Source organism: Tyto alba, unplaced genomic scaffold (genome assembly GCF_018691265.1).
Source record: "Tyto alba isolate M040663 unplaced genomic scaffold, T.alba_DEE_v4.0 Super-Scaffold_44, whole genome shotgun sequence".
NCBI lineage: Eukaryota > Metazoa > Chordata > Aves > Strigiformes > Tytonidae > Tyto > Tyto alba.
Window position 1 is genome coordinate 9,203,870 of NW_024881320.1, and position 17,921 is coordinate 9,221,790.

General features: G+C 36.0%; 1 protein-coding gene across 5 annotated transcripts in view; it reads right to left on the reverse strand.

Annotated features, from left to right (window-relative positions):
• Positions 1–1,497: 1,497 nt before the first annotated feature.
• TANGO2 (transport and golgi organization 2 homolog) overlaps positions 1,498–17,921 on the reverse strand; it is a 46,312-nt gene continuing 29,888 nt past the window's right edge. For 3 of the 5 annotated variants that reach the window (XM_033008297.2, XM_033008293.2, XM_033008294.2), the window contains 4 exons: positions 16,539–16,630; positions 14,269–14,422; positions 11,391–11,495; positions 1,498–9,601 (listed from right to left, as the gene is read on the reverse strand). In XM_033008297.2, coding sequence (XP_032864188.1) covers positions 9,481–9,601; positions 11,391–11,495; positions 14,269–14,422; positions 16,539–16,630 — 472 coding nt within the window. In that variant the 3' untranslated portion in view covers positions 1,498–9,480. The remainder of the gene's footprint in view (positions 9,602–11,390; positions 11,496–14,268; positions 14,423–16,538; positions 16,631–17,921) is intronic. The other 2 variants (XM_033008298.2, XM_033008296.2) reach the window with 1 other exon arrangement.

Below are 17,921 nucleotides of genomic sequence, written 5' to 3' on the forward strand. Positions count from 1 at the left end.
ACAGCTGATTTCTTGAGACACTGTCACTAAAGGCAAATATACTTCTTTTTATAAACAAAATAACGATTCAGTAGCAAAACAGTGGTTTCATCAAAACAGTATTACAATCATGGTTAAATTTTTAACCCACAAGGCTGGCCTATGGAGAATTAAATGTGATCTGCTTATGTGTGACAAGTTGCAAATTCACCTGAAAATTTTGATCACCCAGACTTCTAAGCAAAGACTTGTCAAACATACACAAAAACCTTATCTTACATCCAGACTTTTGAACCAGAAGTGTGCAGGTCCACCTGCACAGTGCAATCAGCATTTACAATACTATCACGAACCATCATTATCATCAACAAAAAATCAGTTTCTAATGACAGGAAGATTTTAATATACAGGACATAGGCTGGACAGAAACATCTGCTGTCAACACAAAATACGGAAAACAAGCCTATACGGTAAACTAGGAGCTTTATAATAAAGTTTTCAGGCTGCATTAATCAGAATGAAAAATAGGTGGAGCCAGTGTCTTTTTCATATTCTTAGTTACAATGTCAGTAACTGCAGTGCGCTGTTCCAACACTGAGAGCTACTGGAAGACAAATTTTGCTCCGCGTTACTTTTACTTCAGTATAATAAGTTGTTTTGCAACTTTTTACTGGTTTGGTACTGGTAAACTGGTATTTGCTTGCATTATATATCTTTGTGTCTCACCTTTTGCTGAAATCTGCTCTCCTCAGCCTAACCTCTGTCAGTCATCACCTGACAGCTATGGAAAGATGTCAAAAGGACCCCATGAGCAAGCTCAGATGAGTCCTCTGGTGTCAGAAGAGGTTGTTGCTACATAGATAAACAAAGTAGATACATCCTTTGGCTCAATGGTACCAGGGAGCTACTATTAATCTTGCACTTGGCATCCATGAAGATTCAAGGCAAACTAAACTGTGTTGTCTACAGAAGCACATCTAACTTCTGATTTTTCTGTTGGAGAAACCTTCAGCCAGATGGTTGCTTCCCTGAAGTTTCAGATTGCTGCTAGCATTTTGTCCAGTAAGGCAGGCCTTTTTCTAAACACAATAGTACTTAAAGTGGGATATAATAAGAGGTCAAAAAAACAGTAAAAACTCCACCCTGTTGCAGCCCACAAGTCGTCATCTGTCCCAAGTTTTCTTCCCATCTGAATTAATCTACCATTGTATTAAAATATTTTACATATGGAATGCTCTTGTGATAAATGCTTCTGGGCACAACACTGGTGGTGCTATATACTTTGAGTGACCTTGCCAAGTCACTCTATCAAATCCACTACCACTTTGGTGGAAAATTTACAAGGTGGATGCAGCTGCAGTTTAAATACAGAACGCGTGCAACAGCAAGGCTCTTTCCCTCCCACCTATCCTGGAAGATGCATACTGTTCCATGCAGTTCTACCTGGCCAGCAAAGAGCACTTAACCCCACATTCAATAATCTGCCTTTGCCCAATTTGGCTTAATTAACCTTTTCTGTGTGGTGTTTTTTTTTGTTTTGTTTTTTTTTTTTTTTTTTTTTTTAAAAGATATTCCAAATTTGGATGAAAAAAATATGCCACTTTTTAAGTAGCTAGGTGACCTTCACATTAGAAAGTGGAGTGCACAAGTCACTCCTAACACTCGCTGCAATTGCCAATTGGACCTGGGTTAGTGCTATAGCCAAGTGACTGAGGCTGCCCCCACTTGTTCTTCGTACATAGAACAAGCTTGTTTTAGGGCTGAAAATCCAGCATTCTTAAATACATTCAATTTATCTATGGAGATATTAGAAAAAAAATTAAACAACATCCATATGGGACAGAATAGCAGTCTTCACATTTTGCTTTCTATAGATCCTTTCATCCAAATAATTCAGAGCACTTTTCTAGAACAGATATTTATCTGCTATTTGCAAACTTAAGCACAAAAGAAAGCAAAATCCTCTGAGCCAGCCTTGTGACTGCTTTCATGTCACTCATCTCTACCATGTGCTATTGTTCAGTTGTTAACTAACCCCGCAAATCAATTGTAGTTACTTTTCAAGAGCTATAGTAAGTAGTACTCCACTCACAACCACTACTTTAGACATTCTGGCTTCTCCCAAACTTCTCCAGCCAGTGACTTCTGTTGAGTGGCAGTTTTTATTGTGAGTCATTATACATCATGATGTTTTAAATTCAGAGCTGTGATAAAGCATACTTTGGTGTTCCATAGGACTGCTGTGAACTACAGCTAAGAATCTGTTGCTCCAATTCCTTAGCTTGGTCTACTATATATACAGCTGGTGGCATGCAGACATGAATCAGGAGCATAATCTTTGGCTGCCAAAAATCCACGTGTAGTTGCACTTATATGAACAAAACCATAAATGTCAGTACCTTTGTTTTCCCCAACAGAGGCAAAATAAGTTACGCTTCTGAAAGCACAATTGCGCTGGTATGGCTGTTTTTTATGTAACTGCCATTCTGGGATTGCTTTGCCAGTCTAAACACATGCATATTATACCAAGAGAGTACTCAGACCTGACTGGCAGAATATATTGCTAAAGAAAACAGGAAAATTTGCAGCTGTCACATTGCAAGGATACCGCTACAACACACATCTATCACATGCTACATCTGTAAGTAAAGTATACCAACATAAGGAGATTTATACAGCGAAACAACCGGTGCTGAGTACTTAATCTCTGTGCTATGTGCATTTCAGACAGTTTTGCTTCAGGCTAAACCTATTACCTGTTGGACTAGATGTGCATTTCTGAAGCACATCTACCAGTCCGGTTCTATTTGAAAACAGTCTAGTCCATGTGATGTGAGGTCACCCTGAAACGTAAGCCAAAGCACAGTAAATAGGGGCTATCAGAAGAAATCATCTAAGGGCACTACTAAACAAAATAAGGTACCAATGTAGACCCATCTGTAATTGAAAGGACAGTTAATTCCTCTCAAAATGCCAGCTATTCAAGTGAGATATCACAAACATGAGATGGATAAAAGCATTTGCCTAAGACCTTGGCTCCATGGCTATTTCCAGTAGCTATTCAGAGCAGAGCTAGCATGGGGAGTGAAAGAGCCCTGCTTCCCATTCATCTTTTTCATGGAAGAGCACATTCTTTCAAAAAGAGGCAAAAGCCTCAATTATTGAATAGTAGTTATAATGTTGTACCACAAGAAGAGACACTACTGGCTCCACATATTCTCCAGTTTATTATTTAAACTATTTTAATTAATGTCTGAAAAGCGTTTTCCTCCACCAAACAGAAGCAATCAATGTGTTTATGCAGTCTGGTAAGTTAGTGACCAGGGCTGCCCTGTGCCTGTCAGGGCTGGCACGTCAGATGAGATTCCCATTGAAAACACTTCCCCTGTCACCAGAAGCAAGTTTGTAAAGCACCTTATTGCATTACCAGGCACTGTCATTCTCAGAGGCCACAAAAAGAACAAGCTCATAAAATAAAGTTTCATAAAACCAGCCCAGTTCCAGAACATTCTACTGAAAATATTTAAGAACATAATGATTATCAAGAATGTGCTTAAGTCTCATTAATTCAGAGCAAGTCAAATGAGGACCAAATAGGCTTCTAAGTGCTCATGTAAAGGCCAGTTTATATATTTGTTTAAATTCTTTATTATTACAAAATTGTAACTGCAGAGACCACGCACACAGTAGCATAATTTCTGTAATTTTTTTATAGATAAAAATGTATTCTGCAGAAATTTTTGTAATTCTATACTACTCGAAGTAATTTAAAGAACTTTAAATCCCATACTTACGTAACAATCATAGCTACAGTGGAAGCTTTATAATCTGTGTGCTGGTGGTTGTTCTGGTTTGGGTTTGATTTTTTTTTTTTAATTTGTTTTGTTTGTTTTAAATCAAAAGACTACCTCACTGAACGCCATTTCCAGCTCAAACTCTTCAGGGGAGAGATTAGGACTTCACATGCATTTTCAGGACATTTTAAGAAAAATCTAGGTTTGACTGTTGAGACAAATATTTAAGAATGTAAATATTACAGTTTTAATAAGTGACATGGTATTTCCAGTTGATTTTTAGTAAAGACACGAAGAAAGAAGATAAATCACAGAATGACATGGAAGTGAAATGCATGATGACAAAGGTGCCATTGTAGCAAAGAGATTCAGAATATGAAGATTATTTTGTCTTCTGTTAAACCCAACGTGTCCACTGAAGTCACTATTCTTCAGTCTTGCGGAGTCCTACTTGCTGTTTAACCTTTGTGTTATAACCACTTTTAAAAACACACCCTCTAGCAATACATTACAGAACTCTAGGTAACCTTACCTTTTTGGCATGACTGAACCTAAGTTATATTAGAACAGATATTCCATTCTGACGATTCTGATTTCTCCACCAAATTCTTTATAAATATATTTTTATTTATGACCTTCAGCACATCTTTCAATGTAACGGATTTTCTTCACTGTATTTGTTCTCAGCTAAATGAAGTATGGCCTTCTTCATTCCTCCAACATCTCATCTTTTTTTTGTTTAGATTTGGTTTTCTCCATTTATCTTTCAAGTACAAACCCACAAAAATTTAATGTTAATCAGAAAAGAAATTGCCTTTTTCACATTCATTTTGTGTATGACAAATAGATTGTAATTCTTGCCTATCCTACCTAATATACAAATTTATATTATTATTTTTCTTCCTCATCTATGATCCTAAATTCAGTCTTATGTCTTCTGTTTGAAAAGATACAAGTTTGACTACTTTAATCTGATACTGCTTTTTCAATCAGTTCCTAAATTCTTGATACAGAATGTTCCAGAGATAGTTACTTTATATATTAATCTTATGTATTCAACATTTTCTTCACTCTGTTCACCTGAACTTCTATTTCACAGCATGAGTCATACTGATGGATTATGTAATTCTCAGTTTATTCTCTTGTCTTTCCAGTTGATTACAATACAAATTCTATTTTCACCAAGTCAAGGCCATTTCCTAAATCCTCAGAAGCTATCAACAAGACTTCTCTGCAGAAAAGAAATCAGAAGAACATCAACAATGTTCTCTTACATGAAACTGAATGATACAAAACTAATTCCTAGTAGCTAATATTCCATATAATTAGGGATGCTTGCTAAGCCATCGAAGTGTATTATTTAAGTTCTTCAAGCAAAATTTGAAATGTAAGATGCTTTAATTCTTGCCTTCTGATGGCTTCGCGTTTCTTCGACTCATTTTGAAATTACTTATTTCCTTATGATATTAAGGAAACAGTGTTCCAAGTCTTATCAATATTTTGTCTTAATACCTAGTTCGGTTTATTTAATTCGTAACTATAAATACCAGTTAAACTTTGAACATACTAAGGACCTCCAAAGGCCTAACTCATTCTCTGGTCTGTTAAGAGCGTATTTGTTAAAGCTACTGGTAACAGGGTGACAAGAAAGTTACATCTCCACCACAATATCCGCGTATGGCAGAACATTAATCTAGTCTCAACTTAGTTTAACAAGAGAGTCTCAGGTCTGTCCAGGATCCAGACTTCTTCCACAGTGAACCTCGATTCTTGCCCTCCAGTAGCATTTTGTGAGGCTCTGGCTTTTCACTAAGAAGGCATTGGCTTTGCTCTTTCCTTCCTATGATCTGTACTGTACTTCTGCTTTGATCACTTCAATATTTGGGGGAAACCTGAGCCCTTCAAAGTACTTTCAGCATATATTTAACATTACACTAATTTTCAAGGTACCTGATTATTAATAACTTCTCTTGGCACAAGCATTTGATGCTTTAGTGACCTAAATTCAAGACCAGTAATTTGGACCAAATATATCTCATTGCATAAGACAAGAATTGGCAGTGTCAACTTTAGAGACTTGTGAGTTAATAAAGGTTTTCTTTTTGCAGATTTTTGGAATTTCCCTAGCTTTCATTTAGGCTGCTATCTTAACAATGACAATACCAGCTCCCTGTCTTCTCAAAGCAACAGTTTGAAAAGGTTACTGCTTGTAAAACTAAAACCAGCTCTGAGATGGCTCCACCATTTTTTTTATAGCCAAGAATATGCCTGTCCCTCTTCCTTTAAGGGCTTGCTTGGCACATTCTGGTATTAAGATTTGAAAGATCCACTCCAGTCTGCAAAGGAGAAAGTAGATTCCAAGTACCCTGACGTCACAGAAGAAAGGGGGATGCTCCAGACATTTGTTTCAGACATTCAGTGTTTGAGAACCTTTGTGTTTTCTACCTATCTTTCTGTGCTTGGTGTTTAAAAATCCAGCCAGGGCAAGTAACAAGAGCACATCTGCTTTTGGGAGGGGATGTGGCGGGCACATATTATTTGTCAGAAGTTGGAGAGTATTTCAGAGAATTAATTACTGTGACACTTTGTCTGGGAACATTCCAGTCAATACATTCTGTTTACTAACCTGAAAAACAAAGCAAAATTCCCCAAAGCTGGATTATTAGCCTTAAAGAAATATTTTGCAATTTCTTACCTGGATAAGACAAGTATAAGAATAGAAATAATAGCAATAGAATAGAATTTTTTTAAAAAAACAAACCCCACACACAACACAACAACAAAACACAAACAAAACCCCCTGAAAACTACCGCACTTTTAGAAAGGATTTAAGTACCAGAAATGGACTTAACTTAAAGCTTTCATTGCTAATATCTCATGAAAAATTGTACTTCATCTTATCACATAAAGTTACAGGCAAATTAACATAAACATGTGTGAAAGTGCACAATCTATTAATGTTGACAAAGATTGGTCACCAGATTAGCTTTATTCATATTCTAGTTTTGAACATATATGTAAACAATTATGAAACCATTTTAAGCAAAAAAACCCTCAACTGTTACAGATATTTTAAAATTTCTTCTACTACCATTTTGATAGAAAAAAGACAGGAAGCAAATCTGTTGCAAATTTATGACTTTGCAAAGATGATACACATAAGCAAACTTAGTAAAATGCCATGCAATATCTTCCTATATACACTTTTTTCCTTTATATCCTTTAAAACTGATATTTAAAATTCCCTTTTATTCTTAAAAATCCTTTAATAAAAATATAATGCTTCCTTTGCTAACTTTAGCAACAGTTTACTTTTTCCACTGGATTCACTACAACTATAATTTGCACAGAGTATGTTATGCACTTCATGAATACCTGATAATTTCTATGGACAAGCACCTTTTGCTGGTATCTGCACTGAAGTCCTGATCCTGTTTCCACTGAAACCAATGACAAAACTCTCATAAGCTTCAAAAGAAGTTTAAAAAGCTAATTTTATTAACTATTCTGGCATAAAAAAAAAAATGACAGAGATTTTGGTTCTTTACTGTTTATTTTACTTGTCAGAAAAAGCAAATCTCAGATTTAGAATTGTGATTCAAACAACATTGGTTGTTTGAATCATCTGGTTTTACATCTAAGCACTGACTTGTTTTTCTTTTACCTATACGTAAAAAGAATAAATTTTCACTATTACAGGACTACTATAAAAAACTAAGGTTTATAAATGCGTCTACCATGAAGGAGCAAGTAAGCATTTTGCTTGCCATTTATGTAATGTCTTCAGTGAGACTATCTTGTTCAAATATACACTGGCTATTTTTTTCTTAAGATATAAAAAAGTTTGCTATGCAAACTCTCAGGAAGAGCAAGCCATTGAAGTAGAGCTTTGTTTTTAAATATGCATTTGTCAAATTCAAATTTAAGACAGGTATGGCTATTTCTTTGCATCTAAAAATAACTTTTTTTCATACAAATATATGGTTTAAACAGTCATCAAAAAAAAATAAAAAAAAAAGGGCTATTTCCTATAGCTGAGAAAGACCATCTGGAAGGCTCTGAGTTTGAAACCATGTATAACCCAACAAGACTCTATTGATTGTCTTGCAGTCAGGGTGGTCAAAAAGTCATTTAAATAGCAGTGAATCAAAAACCTATGACTAGGAAATGCAAGCAGTCCTCATACCTACAAGCTATTGAAATATGCAAATACAAAGGAAATAACTGACTGAAGCTTCTTCAGTATCTCCTGGCAATTAGAAATATGGGAATGGCCTTTCACAGTACTTCACCCCAATGGCAAATATAATTTACTGCTGCCTCCATTACAGATACACACACACACACTAGTGCAAATGCTTAAACACACAAACTGGAGTACAGAAGAATAGTTGCACATATTTGTGAAGAGTATCAGAAATCTTGTTACTCTGTAATAATTAATAATCAGAAGCTTGTCAAATGAACACATTCAGCATATATAGAGAAAAAAATAGCAGTGATCCATTATTAACTTAATACTCAGCATTCGAAATAAGCCAAAACAGAACACCAACAGCAACAAAATAAGAGTTTTAAAATAGCTTGTTATTAGCTAGAATCTTCTATCACCTACTCTGGCACTGAATAACTGAAAAAAGCATGCATTTAAATAGCTTTTTAATTCACAGATGTTAGAACATACGCAGTGCATCTTAATACCCAACTTTTTCAGCAATATAAGACTGCAATAATGTCACCTTACAACAAAAAGCTATTTTTACTAAAAATCTATGAGCAGTCACTCCAGGATTTAACATATTATACCAATAAAGAAATGAAGCCAAAATTGCACATGTACAAAACAGCTGATACACGTAAACTGCATATTTAGCTTCTGCTTGCAAACAGGTACCCGCTCCTTACCTGCCTGCTGGGGAAGAAAATTACAAACCCGATATTGCTAATCAGACTATTAGGAAACAAGATGTCATAATACAAATATTTTTATTCCAGTCAAAGATAAACAAGTCTGCTCTCATGAATTTTTTTCAGTAAAACTGAACAGAGATTGAACTACATTTCCTATCTACTCTCAAATCAAGTTTTAGAAATAAGATATATTGCTGTACTATCTATAGGAAAACAGATGTAAAGAAACCCTGCTGCTCTGCCCTCCCCAGGCAGAACATTGCACTATGGCATTGCTCAAAACTTTAAATGTTTCTAAAGCATTTAATGGTACAAAGATAACACACATTCATTCAATGCACGTTGGCATCAGCTATACCATCTTAAAAGCATATGTTGAAGGGAAAGCAAAGTTTGCTAAAATCTTCTGATAGAACAATGAAAGCAGCAAATGCTTTCCCCTCCTCAGAACTGAAAACATGTTTAGAAGTCTACTTAAAACATCTTAAAAAAACCCACAAAACCACCCACAGAAAAGCAATGACTTCATCTCGGGCAAAGACGGCCTTGCTCTGGAGGCAGGGTGATATTTAAAAATTTATTTCTGATTATAAGTTGCTACTTAATGCAAAATCAGTTTTTTATTTTCGTTTTATCCAAAGCATCTGTGAGCCTTATAGGGTATGCCACCAGCTTATTGAAACTTTTGCTTTCCTTGCTATTTTTAGCTTGTGGAGTCTCGAACAAAACATTTACTAGAGCTTAATGGCTTGTTCTTTCATTGCTATTATTACAAACCATTCAAATGGAAAGTTGTTAAGTGTGCAGTTTGAATTCATAGGTGCTTGTTTTCCACTGGTTGACATCCGCATTGATCATGTTGCGCTCTGTGAAAGTAACCCGTCCTTCTGAATCAATGAGAATGACTGTGTTAGTCCTGAAACAACATAAGTAGAAGGTTAAACCTTAGGTCTATTATATACATTTGCCAGGGTCTCATCCCCAAAGGTTTTAGCTCATTTTTAACTTGAGCTACATCACCACACTATGAGGGCAGAAATTGTCCTAGCAAGTTCAAATGAGCATTTTCAATTCCTTGTTCGGTCACTCCACTGCTCTGACTCCCTGTGCACTGGCAGCAGCTGCCATACAAAGCTGCTCATTTACAGGGATTATGATAAAATGTTAAACTTTTTTTTAGTGTCAAGTGTTTCATTCAGAAGTAGCATAAAACCAAGTTTTTCTTCACTGCCTACATGTACCCTGATGGATTACTCATATCAATAGCACTCTCATTCTTTCCTCTCAAATCAATTGCCCATTAATATTTAAACACCATTAATTATTATTATAAGACACTGATACATGATCACAGAAAAACTTCTCTCTCGAGGAACATTCCAAAGAGGAAAATTGTTTTCACATAAAGCAGATTCCATTCACGCATCTATGCCATGTTGTCATGTGTAAGCTGTCATCTCTCTATGGACACTGCAGTACCCTGCCAGAGAAAGATGACTGACCAAAGTAGGAATTTTCTACCGTCCTGATGTAGTGGCCTTCCCCAAGTCATTTCACAGTTGTTTACTCATATAAAAAAGTGCTTCATTTCCTCAAAAGAATATAATGAGACTTAATTAACAATCTCTATTTACTAAGGCATTTTGCTAAGGGAAAGGTAAGTGTGAGCATACAACTATAGTAGCAGGGAAGACTTGAAATATAGTATTAATTCACCAGAAAGGGGTTAGTATTACTACCGAGTTATCCCCGTTTCCTTTGAAATAGCAAGACTGCAACCTGTGAAGCAAGGGGAGGAAGATGCTTCTTTACAATTTTAACTCTTCATTATCCCATGTTTAAAATGTTCTCTGAATACAATCTAGAGAGACAGTTTTTGCAGTGCTTTCTCTCTCAGAATTCTGACTTAAAGTACTTAGAGAAGTGAGTGGTCTCTGCTTATTGATTTACATCTCTACAGTGGAAATACTATGGCTTACTATGCCAGAGAGACCAATCTGATAAAATCACTTATAGCAGGACCTACCAGCACCAACAGGGTTCACCTATAATTTTGTCCCATCAAGGATTAAATATCCAAGATGTATTCTTCTTGCAGCTTTGGTAGAACAGTCTAAGCAGAAAGTGATAATATCTCAGTAAGAACAGCAGCATCAGTTTGGGGAAAAGTGGAAATACTTGTTCTTTCCAACAAAAGTAATAGGTTTTTAGTGTTTGAAAATGGCAGCTACATATTACAATGACATGCCTAAAGAAACCTCTAACTTAGCTATGCAGATGACACTATTCTTGCTCTTGGAAGAGAAATGTCTTCTGCAGTTCCGCAAATACAGAAGATAATTGCATTTTGCTGCTAAAAATATGATTTCAAAGCTTTTCATGGTTTGGCAAGATCAAAAATTAGAGATGGTCATACCTACTACACTGGGCAACCAGGGAAACTATATTATCTTGCCTTGGACAAACTGAAATTATGTCACACTCCCCACTGCAGATGAACCATAATATGTGCTTAAAATGCTTATCAGTAGTAAATCTAAGACACCTCAACACTGAGCAAGGAAATATTTTACCAAATTATACTTGATGAATATCTGAACAAATTTAAAGCAGTCACTATAGAATTAAAACTTATGGCAACATAATTCTGATTTGAGATATGCTTTGATCCAGTATATATCTACTTCTGACTATGATTTGCTTACCTTGTTCCATAACCTGGGCAACGAACACATACAGCTGCATACTTGTTCAATATAGGACGTATATAATCCTTCCCTTGGTCTTCAATCGCAGGGTCTGGTAATTGACTGAAAAAAATAGTAAAGTAAGAAAAAAGTATCCAATATTAATACGTTCATCCCTTGAATGCAGCTGTATTGACTGAGTGGTTGATAAATGACAATCACTTTTCAAGTAGTACAAAGAAGTGTGAATTGTGTTCAAAACTGAAGTATGACGAAAACCAAAGACAAAACAGTTTGTAAGGTCCTTCCCAAAGAGATTCTTTCAAGCTCTCAAACTTCTGTCTCACTTTAAGAAATATTTTTCATATCTTGACAAGTTTTTCACTTTCTTTGTTATTTTTCATCTGTCTTTTGTATTTTAGTTTCAATTAATACATTAAGGGTTAGTAATTTGAGGCATATCATAAACCAGCATTTTTCCAGTTAGACTGCAGTTTTTTCTGCTGAAGGAAGACCCCTCTGCTTCTTTCAGTATTTATTTGGAATATGTGGAAAATACGTAGGACAATTCTTAAAATAAAATTTGTGAAGATGTAGGAGAGGGCAAGGTGAGCTTGGACCCAAATTTCTTGACATATATTCCTTTCAAGGCTTGAAAGATATTTAGAAACATAGTTTTGTTATAAAGCATATCAGGTTTTGTTTATTGTAATTAAACAAGCATCAGCATCCCACAGAAGAGATACTAAGGTCACAAAGGTTACTGCAGCAGCCCTACATGCCCGGCTTTCCATTCACATCACCAGAACATATTCTCAAATGCTAGCCATAAGTACAGCTTTCTATTTCAATAATTAAAGATTTTATTTAAAGATTTTATTTATCAAAATTCAATTTAACTATTACTATAGTAGGTTTTTGTATTTGATTTTTAAGCTTCTTCCATCTACAATAATCTCATTTCTGCCTCCTAGCACAAACCCAGTTACGCATATGAAAAAATTCAGCAGCCTACCAGCTGTACAGGGAAGAGGGCAGAACAAATCAGACTGATCAGTTCAACCCCCTTTTCAGAGCTCATCCTGACCTGTAGAGGAGACTGAAATTTGTTATACTGTAACTGACTTTTACAACTAACTGAGTTAATTTTCTTTGTTGATGTGGTACATAAGAGAACCTGGGGGTGTTTCAGAGAGAAGCAAGAATAGGTGCAATTCTTGTGTGAATAGAGCAGCTAAGCTCTCTGACTCTTGCATGGGACATACGGCTGGAGCGTGCCACGATGTATCACAGAAGACACATAGCAGGGCCCTTCAGCCCGTGAGAACCATCAGATCCTCTCTCACACTCCACCACTGGCAATTCTTGTATACTCTGCACAACAGGCTGCTTCCCAGCTTCATGACCACAAGTAGTTTTAAGGAGACTGGAAGGAGTTGCAGCACATCCCTGAGATCACAGTCCAAGGCAGGGCTGAAGCAGAAGAGAGGGCGTAAAGGACAAAAACCTCTGTCCAGCAGTGAAGAAGGGAATTCTAAGAGTAAGCTAACCATTGTACCTACTTAATTCCTGTTCCTCACACAAAGTGATCATAAATTATCTTACTGCAGGTTACTTGAAGAAATTTCAAAGTCAGTGCATATCCATGTGCCCATCTTTATTATGAAATGATCATTTTATCTTGAAGTGTGCTTTCAAAAGATTATAGAGTTAGTTTTAAATATTGCTTTTTGTACGTAAATATTTCCATTTTACAGTCAGATGATTTCAGATGAGCTCATACTGAATAACTGAACATTAAGGGAATTTGGACTGTATTATATCTTCTACCTTTGTCTTTTTACTAGTAAAAGGTACAGTATAACAGTTTTCTGAAAAATCACCTGATGTGGTATCAGATGAAAAAAGTAATTAAGACAGCTTAGTGGACTTCCCAATTACTATTTATTGCTCAGATGTCTGAGTTGTTATGTAAACACTTACTCTGAGCCACTGAAAAATGTCAAAAACAGGAATGTTGCCATTAAAATTGACTGAGAAAATTAGAAAACTGGGTCTATATACCAGAAACAGCTTTGCTTCAACACAAAGCACCCCCATGACAGGTAAAAGTCAGGGTAAAGATGGAAGTTACCGGACAGTCAGCAATAATATGATAGACCACAGCACCACCTTTACCGTACTCCATGTCTGGACATTGAAATGGTATCAGTTTCCTTTACTTCTAAACACCGAGCTTACAGGCTCACTGTGTAGCCAGTAGTGGGTGCAGGAACCTTACTTAGTTACTCAAACTTATCTCAGGAACTTCCTTGACCAGAGGCTTACAGCTGAACTGTGCAAATACTCCCTTTATCTCCTTCTCCCATTTAGCCTAAAACAATTGAACTTTTGAGGAAGGCACCTGGTTCTACTTTGAAAACGGCTTGCTTTCCCACCCTCTGTCTACACTCTGGGTAGCCATACAGAATAGCTAGCAGCTATTAACACAAACCTGCTCATGTAAGCAAGTGCTTACTCTGTGTGCAGGTAGAAACTGAACACTGCCCTACAGTGAGTCTCCACAAACCTTACAGCAAGCAACTTGTATGTCCCTTCTCCTGCACTCATTACCCTAAGAGAAGTGTAATCTTTAAAAGAAAAGGGCGCAGAAATCAGTGTACAGTCTGTGAGTCCTAAGACTGCAGTAGTAATGTTTACTGTGTCTGCTGCTTAAAAATCAAGTGTTGAAAGTCAGTCTCTGTGGAGAGGAAGAACACTACTTTTGCCCTTCATTAACCACCTTAGTCAACTAATATATGGCTAAAGTTTTTTTTTCTGTCAAAATAGTTTCTATGTGCAATTTTAAAATTAGTCATATCGCATTTTGAGTAAACTTTGGCTATCATGTTCTTACGGCTCTTGATTATTCATCACTGTAAGAAGCTCCTGCACCAAGTCTTCTTTGGTAAGGTCTTGACTTCTCTTGACCACTTCTGTGAAAAGCTGCTTCCCATACTGAAGCTTCTTCCATGGTGTATCCAACAAAGAATTGCTCAAACCATATATTCCTATACATACATACAGGGAAAAAAAAAATCAACCCAAACAAACAAAAAACCAAAAACCAAAACCAAACAACTTATTAAGCTCTGGAACAAAGAAAAATTAACTCATGTACTACACAAAAAATAACTTCATAATTATCTTATCCCACACAGTCTGAGGGACAAAAACAAATGCTACCAGCAAATTCACCACAAATCTCTTGTGATAATTTCCTTATTCATCCTATTGCCAGCTTTCATTTTGCCTCAGAAATAAGTGGTCATTAAGCTATGTATCAAAGATGTATATCATGTGATTAAATACAACAGCCCTTCAGATTGTAACAAGTCCCCTAGGTACGTAACTCAGAATATCGTAACCATTTCTTAACAACTCTTCTGGATCACTACTTCTGACTGTTTTATGAGGGGGAAGAAACCCCAAAAAACAACACACAACTACACCCCACACACCCACTTCAGAGCATCATTGCTTTACATTTACTAAAATTAGCTGAATTTGAGATTTTCAGCACTACTATTAACACAATGTACACTGTGGTATGAAATCAGGTGAAATATTAAAGTATTTTTTTTAAATCCAGAACATAACACTAGTAGAAACATTAGGGTATTACACAACCTACACACAAAATAACTCCTAATCCTTATACTGTTGAGTTTATTTCTGTAATGTAATTTTAACCCTTCAAGCTTTACATGTCATGAAATTAATGGAATCTGTAATAAAGAGGTTATGCAATAGGTTTAAAATTTAAAAGCAGTAACAATCAACTGTTTTACAGACCGGTCCCAGTGGACCACTTCTAGCTGCATAGTATCTATATACTTACTAAATAATGTTCAAGGAGAGAATACAATTTAATTGAAAAGGGTATTCTCGTGATTTGCAGTTGCCACTAAAAGTTTCACAAATTTTAATACAATTTAAGTGATTCCCCAGCTAATCTTTATCTGCAGGTATGCTATAAAACACACACCCCATTCCTCATTAGGAGACTACACAAGGCTGTGCTTAAGCACTCCTCTGTGCTAATATCCAGTACTTTGTTTCACAGTTTTACTCTAACCCATATTTTGCTCAACTATGAAAAAGGTGTAAGAGAATTATATAATTTTCACAGTCTAGTCTTTTCCAGTTTAGATATATTATTCGTAATTTATTTTTGCCTCCTAATTTACTCTTGAAAAACACTGCAAATCAACATTTGATGACAAGGAGCTTTCTCTTTAGAAGTACCCTATATTTCTCACTGCAATCCAAACAAATACACACAATGATTACTGAACTTGTCCCTCCCTAAAGACAGACACATACAAAGCAAAGGTATTTGTTCTTCAAGCATGCAGACCAGAACTACCTTTGCTACAGTTTGCAGATGCCTAAAATGTGTGATTCAGTTCTTCACTACAAGTGGCCATTTTTTTTTTTTAATGTTTGTATTAAAACTTTTGTGCTTGCAGCTGTACAAAAATCTAACAGCTGTTTCCAAGAATTTATGATGCAATTGCTACAGTAACTATTTGTCTCCTGGCAGCAACATTTTGACCATTACCCTAAGAAGGCAAAATAAGCCACTGTCATTAACTTATCAACCAGCTACACTGCTCAGAGCCTATGTGTCCTTGTCCATTTAAATTGGGTTTTCAGTGATGAATTCTGGAGTATTATTCTATGTGGTTGGCTAGCAAAGGACTAGATTTTGCATATTTTAAACCCATCCACAAGATAGAACAGATTTAAAAAAAAAAAAAATTAAGAGCCAACTCTGTCCCTAGAGGAGCTGGGCAAGGAAAGTTAGGGTCAAGTCCAAGAACCTTTTTAAATTCCATTCCTCAGGACAGACTTCTGTCCTTCACTCAGTTATCTAAGGAACATCCCACTGATTGCAGTGGCAGTGCAGGTGGGTACACTGACATGGATAAAAGCTTTTAATGAACTATTGATTCTTTACTGAAATTTGTTAGTAAATACTTAAATGAATTTAAGGGCATTTAGTTAATTTTTTTTTTATGAATACAAAGAAGAAGTTGGTGAAGACTATGCTTAAATGGCTGAATTACTAAAGGAATACAGCTACATTCTGATTCCTTTAAAATAACAAAAAGTAATACTCACTTTTTTCTGAAGAAAACCTACCCGGATTTAAGAAAACAGGTTCTGGTTCTCCTTTGTTTCCATAGTAGCAAACTACATCTCCTTTGGTTGTACTGAAAAATATAAATAAGAATTTCTTCTTGAAAAACCATCAGCTTCTCTATTTGATTATGCTCTAATTTCATGCAATGTTCAAACACAGCAAGATGTTTCTCCTACTGTTACTACTATGATACCACAGCCCAGAGATTAATTGGTGAGTTATATTACTCTCCTCTTGAAATACTGCATTAGCTGTACCACTGTCAAATAGTAATATTACAATTCTTTAAAATAACTGTAATAAAATTGAGCAAAACCCCAAAACTGCTACATGGAAAGCAGCCAGGCTTAATGACAAAAACTTGTATGGTTTCAAACAACTGGAGACTTAATTACTTGGGGGAAAGGGGCACATTAAAACAAACAGACAGTCCTTCACAGCAAGTAAAGTTTTCCCATCATCTCTTTTGAATTGCTACTGCATTCTATGAGGCTGATTCATATGGACCATTTTGTCTGGCTGAAGTAAAATTTTAAGCCCACTTACAGCAATGTCATAGGACACAGACTCTTTTGAGTGACCCACATACATTTTCAGGCAGTTTTCAGATAATTGTAGTTACTGTTTGTAAGCTGCCTCTCTAATTGTAGGCACTGCCTTCAGCACTTGCTCTCTCTTTTGCACAGTTTAACAAGGGGGCTCTCAAGTAATGCTCAAAGACAGCTTCCAACATTGCAAATAACTTTCACTTGGCACAGATGGTATCAGCACATCCGAACAGCATAGATTTTTAAGTAGTCATACGGATATTAACAACACAAAAAAAAAAAATCAACTGATAAGAAAAAAATAAAGGAAGTCATCAATAAGCTTTGTGTGTCTTACAGGAAATGGAGGGTGGGAAATGGATTGCCATTAGATGGGTCACTATCAACATCCCTCAGTCCCATCAGCTGTCATGGAATAGCGATTCCTCATTGATACCAGTTTGTGGTGTTTAGTGGATTCTGTTGTTTGGTTTCATGGTTTGAGGGTTTTTTTTTTTTTTCCTTTTTTTTTTTTTTTAAACTTCTCCTCCATTTTGCCAGGACACAGCCATGAGATCACACAAACCTGTATTTCACTCTAGTGATTTACTTATTCACAGTGGTAGAGAGTATTACGTCAGTTACCATCAAATATACATTTTGACTGTAGATCAGCTTTTAATTTGTCCCTCTGGCACCTTAGACAGCAGATAGACTTTTTGAATTTAAAAAACCAACAAAGCAAAAACAAAAACCAACAAAATCACACACAAAATTTACAGTTAAGATTGAATCTGTTTTGAGTAGCACAAAACAAAATACAGTAGAAAAGCC